A 14290-nucleotide genomic window follows, 5' to 3' on the forward strand; every position below is an offset into this window, starting at 1 on the left:
GGGGGGGGGGGGTGCTCGCCTAATAGGGCCAGGAGTGGTTGTTGATTAGATAGGATCATTATACAGTACCCAATAAGCTCGCTAAACCGTTTAACACATTAGAAATGTACATTCCCCCGTGTGAAGCCCAGCCGTGTTCGGCTTGGTAACACGGAGCTGAACCGATCACGACTCACATGTCTCAAGGGCCGCCCCTTCTCCATCTGCGAGACGCTTTCACTCAAAGAAATGAGACATCGGTCGGCGTGTCTTCGCCAGTCCAAAGCGCTCACTGAAGCTTAATTAAAAACTCAAATACGTTAAAAGGCTACTTCGGTAAAGCTGCAGCAGTGTGCCTTCACAGCCGGTCCGGAGGAACTCAAGTCAAGGGCGAGTTTCTAGCCAACTTCCAGGAGCTACTTTTAGGTGAAATGTTTGACCACTAACGGTACTAATGGAGCTAGTAATGACAGCAGTCGTGTGGTTATGCTGTCAGGGTGCATCTATTCCAGCTGTTGGTCTCTGTCGTTGGGGGGGGGGGGGGGGGGGGGGGGGGGGGGGGTGATGTCGCACTAACTAAAAGCGAGCGAGGTGGCTCTGAACGCAACAGGTATGCCCGGGCCGTGGCCTTGGGTTGGTGAAACCATCGCGAGTCAGTTACAAATGGTTAATGAATGCTAGATGATGTTTGAATGAATGTTTCCTGTTCTCAGTACGTTAGATACAGGAAACGATGAGCGTCAGTGTCACGCCGGTGGCCGCGGCTCGTTGTTTCCGTGACATTTAAGTCACGTCACATGTCTGATGGGTCAGAACATGTACTGCAGGGCTGAACGCGTTCGATAGGCTGCAAGGAAAACGTCAGTAAAAGTGGAGAGACATCAGTCTGGTGTGAATGTGTTTCTCCACAACACGCTGCAGCAGTCTGGTGGGGGAGGTGCTCTCCATTCAAACTCTGCCTGTCACCACCAGTAGGCCACTTTCTGAGCTCTACATGTCTGAGTAAACAGAGTTCACATCCGGCATTTCTGCCTACAAAATGGTGTTGTGAACTTCTGTCACCAACGTGCACTCACAAAGAACCAATGTCCTGTCTTTTCAGTAAAGTTCAGATCATTGTCTATAACTATAAGCATGCCCCTTTGATGCCAACATAACTGCTTTCAACCAGCTAGGAAACGTTACTGATAGTAAAAGAAGGGCCTCAAAGGGCTTTCTCAATGAAACAATGGCTTCACATCATCTGACACGCCTGTTTGCCTCCATCTCACATGCATCCATGAGGAAAAAAATGAATTTGTTTTGCAAATACTTCTCAGCCATAAAACACGTGATCACACAATCGTACACAACTCGCCAGCACGATTGGCAGTGCATAGTTTTCCTTCTCAACAGGTGCATCTCACAGCAAGCAAGCGTGCTTTGGTGGCCGATGTGCTCAGAAGACAATATGCATGTATGCTGGTAGCCGGTGCTGGGACAACCGGCAGCCATTTAGGAATGCAAGGCTGTCTGTCTCCATTCTCCATTCAACCTTTTCTGATCATGATCACGTGTGCTGCAAACACTACTTGTGTGTTCTTGGTGTGCTTAATGGCAAAACTCAGAGGCATGGGGAGGGCGAGCCCAGTAAGCCAGGGGAGTGTCCGGCAGGCTTCTCAGCTTACAGTCTGTAGCGGGAGATAAGGCTGTGGAGTAGGCCTAGTTGACGCTGGATGTTATCACCCCACCAGCCTGATTTCACAGTGGGTCATTTGTACATGCCACTGGAAGCGGGAAGACATTTTGGGAAGGTGCCACAACAGCGGCAAATACACAAGGAAAGGGAACATTCATGATTGTCTGATGGTTTTCAGGAACCCAAAATCTGAAATGAAGCCAGAAGATTGGCTGTTACTGTGTCAGTGGTAGAAAAATACAGAATATGATTTAATAACCAAAGGCTTGTGTCGTATACAGCAGGTAGCCTAAAGAAGTTTAGTTTTAGGTTTTTCCCCCCCCCATTTTATGTCAAGGCCCTATGTTCCCATCCATTCCAGAAACATACATTAGCAAAAAAATGTAATCTTTCCATTAACTCAAAATGTATGTTAATATATGAAATAGTAAAATTTCTCCCAGAGGTGCAATGGAGATCAGATGAACCTGTTACTGCAAAAAGAGAAGTAGGATCAGACTAAACTCTAAATTGAGGGTGTCATTCTAGCTTGGGTTGTAATCTACAACGGCTTAACAGTCCAAGTGCACATTTAACTGTTGACTTATCTCTGTCCTACTTAACATGACTAAAACTAGGAAAACAAGTAACACTAATAACAAGTTTGAGTCTTCAACAATGGAATGAATAAAGCCAGAGAAAGAAAAAGTTGAGTTATGTGAAAACAGTGTGTCTATATGACAGACCTGTTGTAAGCGGCGAAACAATGGGGGAAGGGTCTGCGCGACAGGAATGACTAGTGACTCATCCTGTTGAACTGAGGCTGCAGCCCTCCTGCTGCTGCATAATTGGAGTACATTCTAAGTTAGGTTGAAAAAAGAAAACCCACATGGAGTCATTGTTGTTCTCAAATGGCTTCCCTAATGAGAAGAGAAAGGTGGTGGCAGATTGTGGAAGATCTACTGTATACAATACACACTGTTTTTCTTTCGCCTGACAGCGTTTGAATGCTAACAGTTGTGTATTGTTTGTATTATGTTGTCTATTTAACTGGAACATTCACTTATTACTCCACCGTGTTGAATCAAGATAACCTTTACTTGTTTTAGGTTTGTTGGTCATTGAATCAAATGAATGTGTTTCTCTACTGCAAAAAAGCAACCATTGTATCAACTTTTCCCTGGTCCAAGGTCTTTAAATGTCTTATTTTGTCTGACCAACAGTCCAAAGCCTAAATATATCCAGTTCATATTGATATTAAACAGAGAAAAACTGCAAATCCTCACATTTAATGAGCTTAAGTCAAGAGAACATTTCCCGCATAAATTACTGAAAATAATAATGATCAAAATGGTCGCAGATGAATCAATTAGTCTATTTTTGGTTGTCGTTGTAATCCTTTTACGTTGTGATTAATAAAGTGTATCGTTTCCCCTCTAGTTAAAATCCTCCTGTTCTACTTGATATTCTATGGATGCTTGGCTGGGATTTTCATTGGGACCATTCAGGCGTTGCTGCTCACGTTAAGTAACTACAAACCAACCTACCAGGACAGAGTCGCTCCCCCAGGTAAGTAATATATTCTCTTTTCTTTTTTTTGCCACTTTTAGTGATCTGCTACACTAATGGATGCTTCTGTTATGGCTAGAGCAAGAGTAGCTTTGCTTTGGGCTCTATCACACTGATCAGAAAGGGTTTTGTCTAAGCCCCTGGGATGCTGTGGCCTTCTGTGGTTCATGTAGTTAAAAATGAGTGTTGGGGGTGCGCCTTTAAGCGGCTTCTCATTCAGAGGTCTTTCTGACCTTAGATAGGTTCAGCCATTTTGTCCTTCACTCCTCTCAGCCAGCCAATGTTTCCACCCTCAGGCTACAGGGGAACTGTTGTAGCTTGCACCCATTGTGACTGAAACGATTCATGTGTGCTAGGATTTTGTCACCGCCAACGAGTTTACACATACACGTGTGTGACGGTCCAAGTTTGTAGTTCATTCTTTGTAAGAAAAAAAAACCCGATTTTGTTTTGTCTCAGCTTAGAGGCCCCTAAGCTTGTTTTTCTGCAGAAAGCTTCTAATCTGTAATCTTGTGAGAACATCAAACACTAGTACAGTCACATTACGAGCGTTTTGAAATTTCCTGAAAGCTTGGAGACGGTGCAAATTTTAATACCCAGACTTGTCTCGTTGTGCCAGTACTTGTTTGCACCGCACATGCTGTAGCCTTGGCGGTATTTTTAGCCGTCATTGTAAATGACTGGCTTCATGGACACGGGTTAGTTTGTCTGCCGATTTGTCTGCCAGCCGTCCACGACCGTTGACAATCAAAGAGCAGCCTGGAAGAGAAACAAGTGGGGAGCGCTTTGAGCTGAAGTGAGATTCCAGTAGTGGCACGATAAAGGAAGCAGTTAGGGAGTTGTTTTTTTTCCCCCTCAGAGCTCAAGCCCGCCTCTCACTCTGGGGCTAAAAGTTTCCATTGTGAGAGAGACACACGTGAGAGTGGATGGGTGGGGGCAGGGGATCGGTGAACTTTCACAAGCCTCCGCTGAAATTCAGATTACTAAATGTTACTTCTCTGCATCTCAAATAACTTGAATCTTCCACAGAACTACTGCAACAAGTAAACCGATCCAGCACAAGGCTGTGAAAAGGCTCCTTAATGTCATGTTACCTTTCTCTAAATGCCACGCATCACTGAAGCCTTCTGCACAAGCGCCGTGGAAAAGTACAGCTATACAGAGCTGACAGGGACCATCTGAGGAAATCCCCAGGACCCTACATTGTGTGTTGTCCTAAGACAACAGACCAGCGACTCTCTCTGGATTCTACAAAGAATAGCTCACATGATACGCAGTGTAGCTTCTGTCAAGAATTCACGTTCAAGTTTTGCATTTAACTCCCCTAGAATCAATATTGCCCCTATTATTTTTGTTATCTTATATCAAAAATAATTTGTTTTACAGGTCTATCACACACCCCGCGCTCAGAAAAATCTGAAATTGCTTACACCAAGTCTGATGAGAGTACGTTCAAGAAGTACACCGACGCCATGAAGACTTTCCTTGAGAAGTATAATGTAGAGAATCAGACTGATCAGATGAAATTCGAAGACTGTGGAGGCAAGTATAACATATATATTCATACAGATCCCTGATTAGCATGTGACGTTCAAGATTTGTCACAAATATTTATGTATTTAGATCTGTTAACAATTTTCTAATAATGAACATCTAACACTTAAATTATTTTATTTTATCTTAATTTGATGTAAATACTCATATGAATGCAGTGAAAAAAAGAGTCTGTTTAATGTATCATATATAAATATTTTATATATATATATATATAGATATATATATAATGTGTTGTTTTATTCTGTTTTCAGACATCCCTCTTACATACAAGGAACGTGGCAATCTGGACGGTGAAGAAGGCCAGAGGAAAGCTTGCCGTTTCCACAGGTCTTTGCTTGGTAGCTGCTCAGGGGAGAGCGACCCCCATTATGGCTTTAAGGACGGAAAGCCGTGCATTATCGTCAAGCTTAACAGGATTGTCAACTTCAGGCCAAAGGTAGGTTTACTGCACACTTGCAACATTATAGCTTTCATTTTTGTAGGAGCATTCACACCAATAAAGGCCCAAAGGTTTGGAGTAAAATGAATGAAAATGTTGAAAGAAACAAACAAAACGCTCATTAAACTTGTAAAGTTGAAATGTGTAAGAAAAGTAAAGTAGTTAACTAGCATGACGTGTCACCCACCAACAACTTGTGTAAAGCAAACTGTTAGCTTAGTCAGCAAAGACCCTTCGTTGTCAGATGTGTTATATTTAAATATTTTAGAACTTTCACTACTTTATAGAAATAAGCAGCACAAAAGCTACTAGGGATGTAAATCAGCCTTATTCAGAAGCAATAAATCAGGTACTACTCAAAAACATACATGTAGGAAATATGCATACAGTGGACCGGTTTTTAAAATGGTTGACATACTTTTCATGCATTCAGCTGCCGACTTACTACAAGTTGGATGTGATGGCTTTTTCAGTTTTAATGTCACTTGAATGCAGCAAAGACTTGCTCCATTTCTTTAAAGGGGACTTCCAGCGATATTACATATAAATCATCAAAGTCTGATTAAAGGCGTTGGGTAGTTCTTTCACATGTGAGAAAAGTGTCTCCAGAGGGAGCTGTGTGAATAAATGTCCTCAAGTGATGTCACTTGAGTCGGCGTCAGCCGGGGTTGAAAACTACATTTTGAAAATGACAAAATCTGGTGGTGTGGGGTTAGACAGACACCTCTTTCCAGGCCACTATGGCCCGCTCCTCTTCTTCGCTCAAGGCTATCTTAGCTGCCACTAGCATAACACGTGAACAAACTGTCTTGCAGTCAGAGTTGCATGGTGGGTAATGTAATCCAACTATAACCACCAGCTGAAAATGTTGTTCATCAACCAGTGTCTCGCTTTTCTTTAGGCTCCTTCTAACAATCAGTCCCTACCAGAGGCTCTGCAGGCCAAAGTACAGCCCAACCTGATCCCTATTTACTGCAAAAATAAGGTACGTTTGGTTTGACAACATCTGGCCGTGACGTATTACTAAATATGTACTAGTATGGGTTTATGTTGTAAAAAGGTTCGATTTTAATTCATATTCAATCACTTTGTTTGCAGAGAGAAGAGGATGAAGGCAAAATTGGAGAGATCAAGTACTATGGCTTGGGCGAAGGCTTCCCTCTGCAGTACTACCCGTACTACGGCAAACTGCTGCACCCCCAGTACCTGCAGCCTCTGGTGGCCATTCAGTTTACCAACCTCACTCTAGATCAGGAGCTCCGCATCGAGTGCAAAGCATACGGCGCAAACATCGACTACAGCGAGAAAGATCGCTATCAAGGACGCTTTGATGTTAAGTTCACAATCACCTCGTGACCTCAGCCATGATGTGCACTCTCATTTTGAAAAACAAATAAAATGTAGAGAGAATAAAAAGAGTTCAGATAAACCCCACTAGTCTGTGAACATTCATAATATACAGGACCTACACTTAATCTGTGTGCTTTACACTAGCTTTTCTGTGCGTTTGTCGAGGATTAGAATGTAAAATACATGAGTAGCAATAGCAAATATTTATTCTACTGTACATGAAAATATTCCTTGAGCCATGGGATGTGTTCATCTATTACTGTAAAACCGCAATTCCACTACTGACGTGTAGCGAGCTGTGTTCCTGTCCCCAAAGTGTTAAATCGGTAAAGTGGTTTCGATATATTTTTGGAGTGTCCAGTGCTGTAGTCTAGTCCTGTTGTAATCTCTCCTGTTTTATGTCAGCTTTAGTGGTCCAAAGTGTGTGCGCGTGCACCCGTCTCTGTGTGCAGGTGTTACTTTGTGTGTGTGTGGAGTGTGTTAATGTGCTTCTCTGACTAACTGAATACTAGCACGGTACTCTGAACTATTAAGGCCCATGTTTGAGTAAATGACTGCGCTCCATAGTTTTTGTGTTTCTTTTACCCAATTTGTTCAAGTTGACTGTGGAAGGAAGTGATTTGTACACCTTTTTATTTGTTCACCTTAGCTGTAGGATATGGTTTGATGACATTTCTGTTTAATACACTTACATCTGTTCATTCTTAATTCATAGTGTAGAGCTTTGTGGGTCCAGCCTAGAAGACCGTGGCAACTCAGTACTTTGAAATCTGTTTTGCTGGAGACGTCACATGATGTGATGCAACTTACTATTGAATGTTTTAGCCATTTTCATGGTGGAAGAATTTTATATTTATGCAGTTGTACATTTTTTTCAAAGTGTAATGTATGAATCAAATACCAAAGTCGCTGGTCAGAAAGTTAGAGAATATCAGAGGCAATGCAGTATCCCGTGTAATAAGATGTTTAGTTGGTGTGAAAATACTTAATTCAATGTTGAAGATCAAAACACTTGTCAGGAGTCTGCTCTTGTCACTTTATTTAATCTGAATAAGGCTGAAACAATAAACAGAAAAATGAGACAACTGTGAAGTCTTTGAATATGTAGTTACATGTTTTCTTGTTCCAGTCACTGGTCCAAAATCTTGAAGAAATATTGCACCTGTAAAAAAAAAAAGACAAATTAATGACAGTACCGACTGTATTATAACTTAAGAAACAGATAACAATCAGACAGTCCTTCCACTCTGATATCATAATAGTGACATTGTATTATAAAAATATTTGATCAGAAATAAAAAGAATAGTGACGTTGTAAAAGTTCAGAGTACATTTTCCTCGGCACAAGCCCTTTCTTGACCACTTTGTCCCAGTCCTGGTAAAATGGCAGCTCAGTCAGTCACAGGCTAATGTTTAACAAGGAGGCATTTGTCCAGGCAACAGATCAGGAGTGAACAATGACGCTCGGTGGGGCAGACCCACTCCCTACAAAACAATGGTTTTGTTTCAAATTCCTCTGCCACTCTTGTTCTCCTCAAAACCAGGGCACGCTAAGGTTGCCCCAGCCCACAGAGCAGAGTCATAAGACCCGTCTACAGACACGGCTTCACAGAGTCGGTGGTTTTGTGATTGCCTAAATGAAAGGTAGTTATTTATGCATGGACTGAAAGACCATGAGGAAACCTATGTGTAGGATCAGAGGATCTACACAGATGAAATATTGTGGGTGTATTGTACAGTCCATGGTGGGTACAATCAGTGACATACCACCCACCTCCAGAACACCGTCTTCAGGCATGTCTGTGCAGTGGACTGCGTTTTTCACTTTGTCTTTGCCATAAAGAGCACGTAACGTGGTTGGGCGAAGATGCCGTGAAATTTCCTGTTGGATGAAAACATCTTCATTAGGATTCCTTTGCTCATAACAGACAGAAAATGATTTTATTAACCGTGAACTCAGCGTGATAAACATGGAACTAAAAGCAATGACATGAAATGTATAAAAATGCACCGGTGGATGATGCAGCGGCGTTTGAAACTGAACATTTTGTACTTTTGCATGATGTTACAAAGACAAAGTGATTACTCAGCAACTGGACATGTGATCTTGTTGAGGAAGTGATAAAACACAGACACTGAGCAACCTCAGCAACTAGTGGGATTGATTACCACTGCTTCCTATTCACATTTCAGAATTTAAGAAATTTTAACTATAGCATAATCTCCATCTCTTGCTATAATTTTAGAACAGGTGTTGATACTTCTCCTTCAGTTCTGCTAAGCTAACAACATGATTTCCATGATTAAATTACATTAGTCCAGATAACAGTTTCCATACATTCCCATATTAGCTCTCAAACAAATCAAACCCACTCTCCTTACCTGTAAATATTGTGGCATTACTCTACACAACAAATAAATTATGGAGACACAAAGTTCTCCTTTTCAAATGATAAGCACTTTTTTTTCTCCAGCTTTATCTTAGGTGTGTGTCTATTTCAACATCAGACACTGCCAGGGTCATAGCCAGGCTCTCTTTGCATTTTGCTCCTCCTGGTGCCTGCAGGAAATACAATTATTAACTTCTAAAAGGAACGCACAGTAGGCATAACGAGTGGTCCTTATGAAATAAATGATATACATTGGTAGAAGCAAATCATGTGATATTTTATGCTTTCACACAGGCATGTTTGATCTTGTTAGAGTGGTTGGATCAACATCGAAGCAAATATAATTAAAGCTTATCAAAGCCAACCCTGTAACAGAACCACTTTTCTTCTTTAATTAGAGAATCAACAATATAACAAGTTACAAACACATTCACGTACTGTAACATCATCTGAGATTTATTTAGTCACAGATTGTGGAGGGAAAAGAATCGACGGCGTCTTACAGGAGAGCAACATTTCTTGTGGTTTATGAAAGCACACCCAAAAGGCAGAAACTGGTTTCAAGGTCATACAGCAACCTAATAAAAATCCTTGTGGAAAACAAGGATTAAATGTTTGGTTGTACTCAACAACATTGAAAGAAGAAGAAAAAAACACTGCAAGGTTCAAGGATCTCGGGAACCGTAGATCCCCTGGGAACTACGGCCTACCTGAGTTCTATTTTAGCTCTTTTCAAAAGAGTGTTGCTAAGGATGATTTATGTATTTTTCCTAAAAGGCAGGAAAGAAACATCACAAACAAGAGTACAACAAAATAAAATATAAAAATACATTTTGTACAACAAAAAAAAGGTTCAAGATCTATAACTATAAAATGCTTTATGGTAGTGGGTTTATAAACAACTGCTTGTACAATGCGAGTGGCATAGCTCTAGGGATGGCAATGACTTCAAAATTGGAATTCCTGCACACTTTGGTTTAAGTCCAAATACGTGCTAAACTATGGCTTTCCCATCAGCCTCAGCTGTTTGGTGCTGATGTTAGCGTTTAGCTCTAAGTATTGCTGTGTCTAACTGCGGCCCCACAGAGCTGCTAACATGACTCCTCTACTGTAGCTTTTCGTTTTGCAGTGTCATTATCAGTGACAAGAGGGGTAGGGTAGCTTTGTTTAGCATACCAAATGTCTTGTAAAACATTTTGTCGTTGTAGTCCAGTGGTTTTGATTAACACTACAGGAAGAGTTCACAAAAAAAGCTATTTAAAACTCAAAATAAGATATTATTAGCTGAACGGTAACAGTTTTTTTTTAAAGTGCTATCATCTGGCTAATCAATCAATCTTCTGACTGACACAATCTAATCGATTGATTGCCTTCTTTCTAGAAGGAGAACCAGGAATAACAATAACAGGACTCCTAATGTGGCCATTCAGCTGTGAAACAATCCTTGTCCATTAGATACTTGTCTGTCGAGGGTTTCTGTCTCAGGAAGCTAATCACAGCGACCTGCAGACACTACCTATCTGCAAAATGCAGCAGCTTGTGTACGTGTCCCATGCCACAAGAGACTAAAGGCAGTTATGGTAAAGGGGGAATTAGGGAGTGATTAACTTAGTGATAAAAGTATTTTTTGCAAAGCATTGATCTCTGTAATTGCATTAGCTGCCCATGGGTGATGTCAGAGTTTAATTTGATTTGAATGAGTCCATAGTGGGCTAGGCCAATGTTCATGTAATGACTGCTGGCTTTTGTGGACAGTAATGGCAAGGGCAGAGTGACCTGGTGGTCGCATGACCGTCCACAAATCCAAAAAGTCTAACGTCTTGCACCGCTGACTGTCCAACACGGTCAAAATGCATCTGGCTGGCAGGGGGTTTGGGCACTTTTTCTTTTTAAAGGCTCACTCCATTTCAATCACTACGTTATCAAATGATTCTGCTAACCTTGCTCTAACCACTTACAAACAATTTATAATGGATTTGTTTATCTGTACTGTATATGAAATAGGAATACAAAAGGCTCCCAATCAGGCACAAATTAAAGCTCTGTGAAAAGTCATATCTTCTTCAAGAGTAGTCATAGTTTCTCTGTAAACTCCACTGATGTTACAGAGATTGAAAGGAGCAATGCCAATATTTAATTACAATGCTCACCATTAGGTTTAATCAACAACAACAAAAAGAGAACAAAGGTAAAATCAAGCATCATTCTATTCTAGTCAGACGGATCTTTTAAGTGCACTACAGTGCACTAAATTTAGCATAGTGGCCACTAGGAAGAGCTCATATCTTTTTCCACAAAAGCATTACGCTGATGGGTCAAAAATAACTAACATGATGCACCGGTAGTATCTTAGTCTTGTGAAACAGGAAGTTCAGGCCTATTTGATCATCTCTTACACTCATCATCTACTGTAATACAAGGTGAGGCAACACAGCTTGTTGTGACCACCATTCGCTGCTAAGAGAGGATTGTAAAATACCACGTAGAAAAAGGAGTTTCTCTGCTTGTTCCTTTCCAGCAGCCCAGACATGTAACATTATACCCACATAACTAAGGAATACCTCATCTATCAAATCCTTCTCCAAATCCATAATTCTGTGTTGTTGATGATGTGTCTTAATGTGCATTTCTGCACTTTCACCTGTGTCTATTGTATATGCTACTTGTGTTGTATTTTTCTCATGCCATCAACATGCCAGCTGTCATGATTTGGAATAGTGGTTGTGTCATTTTACTTGTCTATGCTGATCTGTTCTTGTTTTATGTGAATGTGTTGTATTGTTGTAGCTTATCTAATGTTTTAGGCCATCAACCTGCTAGGGACTGCAGATGAAAATTAGCCTGCATGGATAAATCTGGCACATGTACATGTTAAACTTTGAGCTCATGTTAATTAATGTGCGTTGTCCCTTTAAGAAGTGTGTCGAGGGGGCCCCACATTGCTTTATTAAGTTACTGATTTAAAGGGAAAGTAATGGAACACTATGGAAGAGGGTAGAGAGTACAGCCTGGGTCAAAAGGACTGGCTAACAGAGGACCGTTGTGTCTCTCCCCTCTGATATCAGGACACATCACAAGACACAGCACAATCTTGTGACTGAGGCAGCTAAGGGTGTGGAGGTGTGAACACATGAGTATCCTTTATGGCAAGATAGATGACGCCTAGTTAAAAGCTTAATATCTCGTATCATATATTTTAATTCTTCTGTACTTTTCCTTGAGGATTTAATTTATCTACCATCAACTCTATGATAAAGTGTGTTTGAAGTCACTTAATGAATGAAGGAATGAGTGGACTTATCACAACCTTAGGTTCTGCGACTTGAACAGCTGAAAGTCTAGACCTTGATTATAAGACAACCCCACTTTTTTAAAGGAAAAAAACCCTGTGTTGTATTCAGAACCATACTGTACTTAACATTTTGACCTGTTCACACAGTTTACAGTGTTTGTCCAGTCCAACCTGTCAGCCTGATAATGACGTCTATGATGTCTTCACACACTGCACTTTGGTACGTAGCAGAACAATGTTACATGGACACACACACGACCTGTAGGTGCCCTCATCAGCTAGCCTCTTACACACTGATCTAGCCTACACCAGTTTGTCTCTGACATCTCAGTGACTTTCCATTTATCTTGTGTATCAGATGACTGAACACCACTGAAGGGTAAGGTGAGTGTGAGGTTGTGGAGTTATGAAACTGCTTCAACTCCCAGTTAGTTGAGTTTCAATCAATCAAGAAGGTTACAGAGGCTTTAATTGAGCAACCAAACCACAGCAGGTGAAGGAGAGAACCTCTGGCAGCAGCCTAAACTATACAAAATGTGGTGGGAAATTTAACAGTAAATACTGTATTGATTTCCCCTCATATAAACTGATGCCACTTTTGATATGACCCAAGTCATCTAGCAAATAATCTGTTGTTTTTCTTCAAAAATGTATGTTCTGAAGATAAATTGAAAGATGATACAATCACATAAACATTGTGCACATTGAGTCTTTTAACTGTTGCAAGTAATAAACTCAACAGGCGGCAGATCTGAAGAGGGGAACTATAATAAAATAACGGAGGGCGGTAACAAAGGCTTAATTATTTTGGCATCAATGAGCTGTGGTGTCTGTGTCTTGGAAATCATTAGCCAATTACCATCCCCTTTCCTGCTCCGTGGCTGCAATGTCAGTAACATTTTGACATTGGCCTGAAGTACTCATGGTTATGGACAGAAAGCATATAAAAAGAATAAAACAAAATCGGAAAAGAATAATTAGAAACATAGGAATTGCCAAGTCATAAAAAAGTGGAATTATTTTTAACAAGATTGCAAACTGAGTCATGGACAACTGCTGAACAACAAGGCAATTGTAAAGGTGTGTAATCACTCATTTTTATGGTGGCAGAGTGACGTCTTATCATTAGATTTCACCTCACGCGCAAGCTCAGCCCTGCAGCACTGGTTCCACACCAGTGCTTTTTTTTCTTTTATCTAGTCACAAAAGCCACACAATCTTAACAATTTACACTGAGCAAAGGCTAAAACTACATTCTCCAATTCATCATGAGTTTATTTGTCGGATTCAGGAAAAAAAAAAAGGAAGATGATTGATGGATAACCCTTTGCAGATGATATATTAATTTTCACCACAATTAACCAAACGTTTGACGCATTACTTGTCGGACAGGCTTTTAGTATGAATATAATGAAGAAATAGGAATATAATATTTAACCTAATTTGACTCACAGGATCGACGGGCCCACAGAGTTCCCTGAATGACTGTGGTACGTCGGTGCCATGGATCTCTAGGACCATGCAGGGTCCAGAACACAGCTCGGTCACCATACTCTGCAGGGAGAAAGGAATTAAAAAGTACACTCAATAACTCTATAACTCAACTTAAACCATTTGGTTGTGAATACAACATGTGAGATTTTGCCACTCTTCAAGATCTTTACAAAAGATTGGGTTATGTTTGTGTTTTTATTATCAAAAGTAACAATTGACAGAACTGTGATGCAGGCACTTGCTATGATGGCACAACAATGTAGTGTTTATACTCACAGGATACTCTGTGACAACACCTTTGTAAACTTCATAGAATTCTTCTGCATTGGCCCGGTCCACATTGAACTGTGAAGAGGAAATATTATGTATGACAATATGTTTTCAAAATGGAATATGGATTATGCACTCCATGAAATGGAGAAAATGAGTTCAGCCATAATGAAGAAATCCCTCTTAATCAAATGGAAATACTTCACTTTGTGTATGTTACTTTAAATTGTAAAAATGACTCCATTATCACAAAAGACCTTTTGTAATTTCCATAAAAAGAAATAACTAATGTA

The 14290-nt window shown here is 40.5% G+C and overlaps 2 protein-coding genes across 3 annotated transcripts in view; one reads left to right on the forward strand and one right to left on the reverse strand.

Annotated features, from left to right (window-relative positions):
- The window catches only part of atp1b1a (ATPase Na+/K+ transporting subunit beta 1a), an 8853-nt gene extending 1220 nt beyond the window's left edge, over window positions 1–7633 (forward strand). Inside the window, exons 2-6 of the mRNA XM_034881741.1 lie at window positions 3077–3205; window positions 4592–4747; window positions 5014–5198; window positions 6103–6186; window positions 6300–7633. Of these exons, the coding sequence (XP_034737632.1) occupies window positions 3077–3205; window positions 4592–4747; window positions 5014–5198; window positions 6103–6186; window positions 6300–6557 (812 nt within the window). The 3' untranslated portion in view covers window positions 6558–7633. The remainder of the gene's footprint in view (window positions 1–3076; window positions 3206–4591; window positions 4748–5013; window positions 5199–6102; window positions 6187–6299) is intronic.
- The window catches only part of nme7 (NME/NM23 family member 7), a 16745-nt gene continuing 9891 nt past the window's right edge, over window positions 7437–14290 (reverse strand). For both annotated transcript variants that reach the window (XM_034881736.1, XM_034881737.1), the window contains exons 9-12: window positions 14004–14072; window positions 13686–13787; window positions 8326–8433; window positions 7437–7713 (exon numbers count right to left, since the gene is read on the reverse strand). In XM_034881736.1, the coding sequence (XP_034737627.1) occupies window positions 7681–7713; window positions 8326–8433; window positions 13686–13787; window positions 14004–14072 (312 nt within the window). In that variant the 3' untranslated portion in view covers window positions 7437–7680. The remainder of the gene's footprint in view (window positions 7714–8325; window positions 8434–13685; window positions 13788–14003; window positions 14073–14290) is intronic.

This window comes from Etheostoma cragini, chromosome 9, assembly GCF_013103735.1.
Source record: "Etheostoma cragini isolate CJK2018 chromosome 9, CSU_Ecrag_1.0, whole genome shotgun sequence".
Taxonomy (NCBI): domain Eukaryota; kingdom Metazoa; phylum Chordata; class Actinopteri; order Perciformes; family Percidae; genus Etheostoma; species Etheostoma cragini.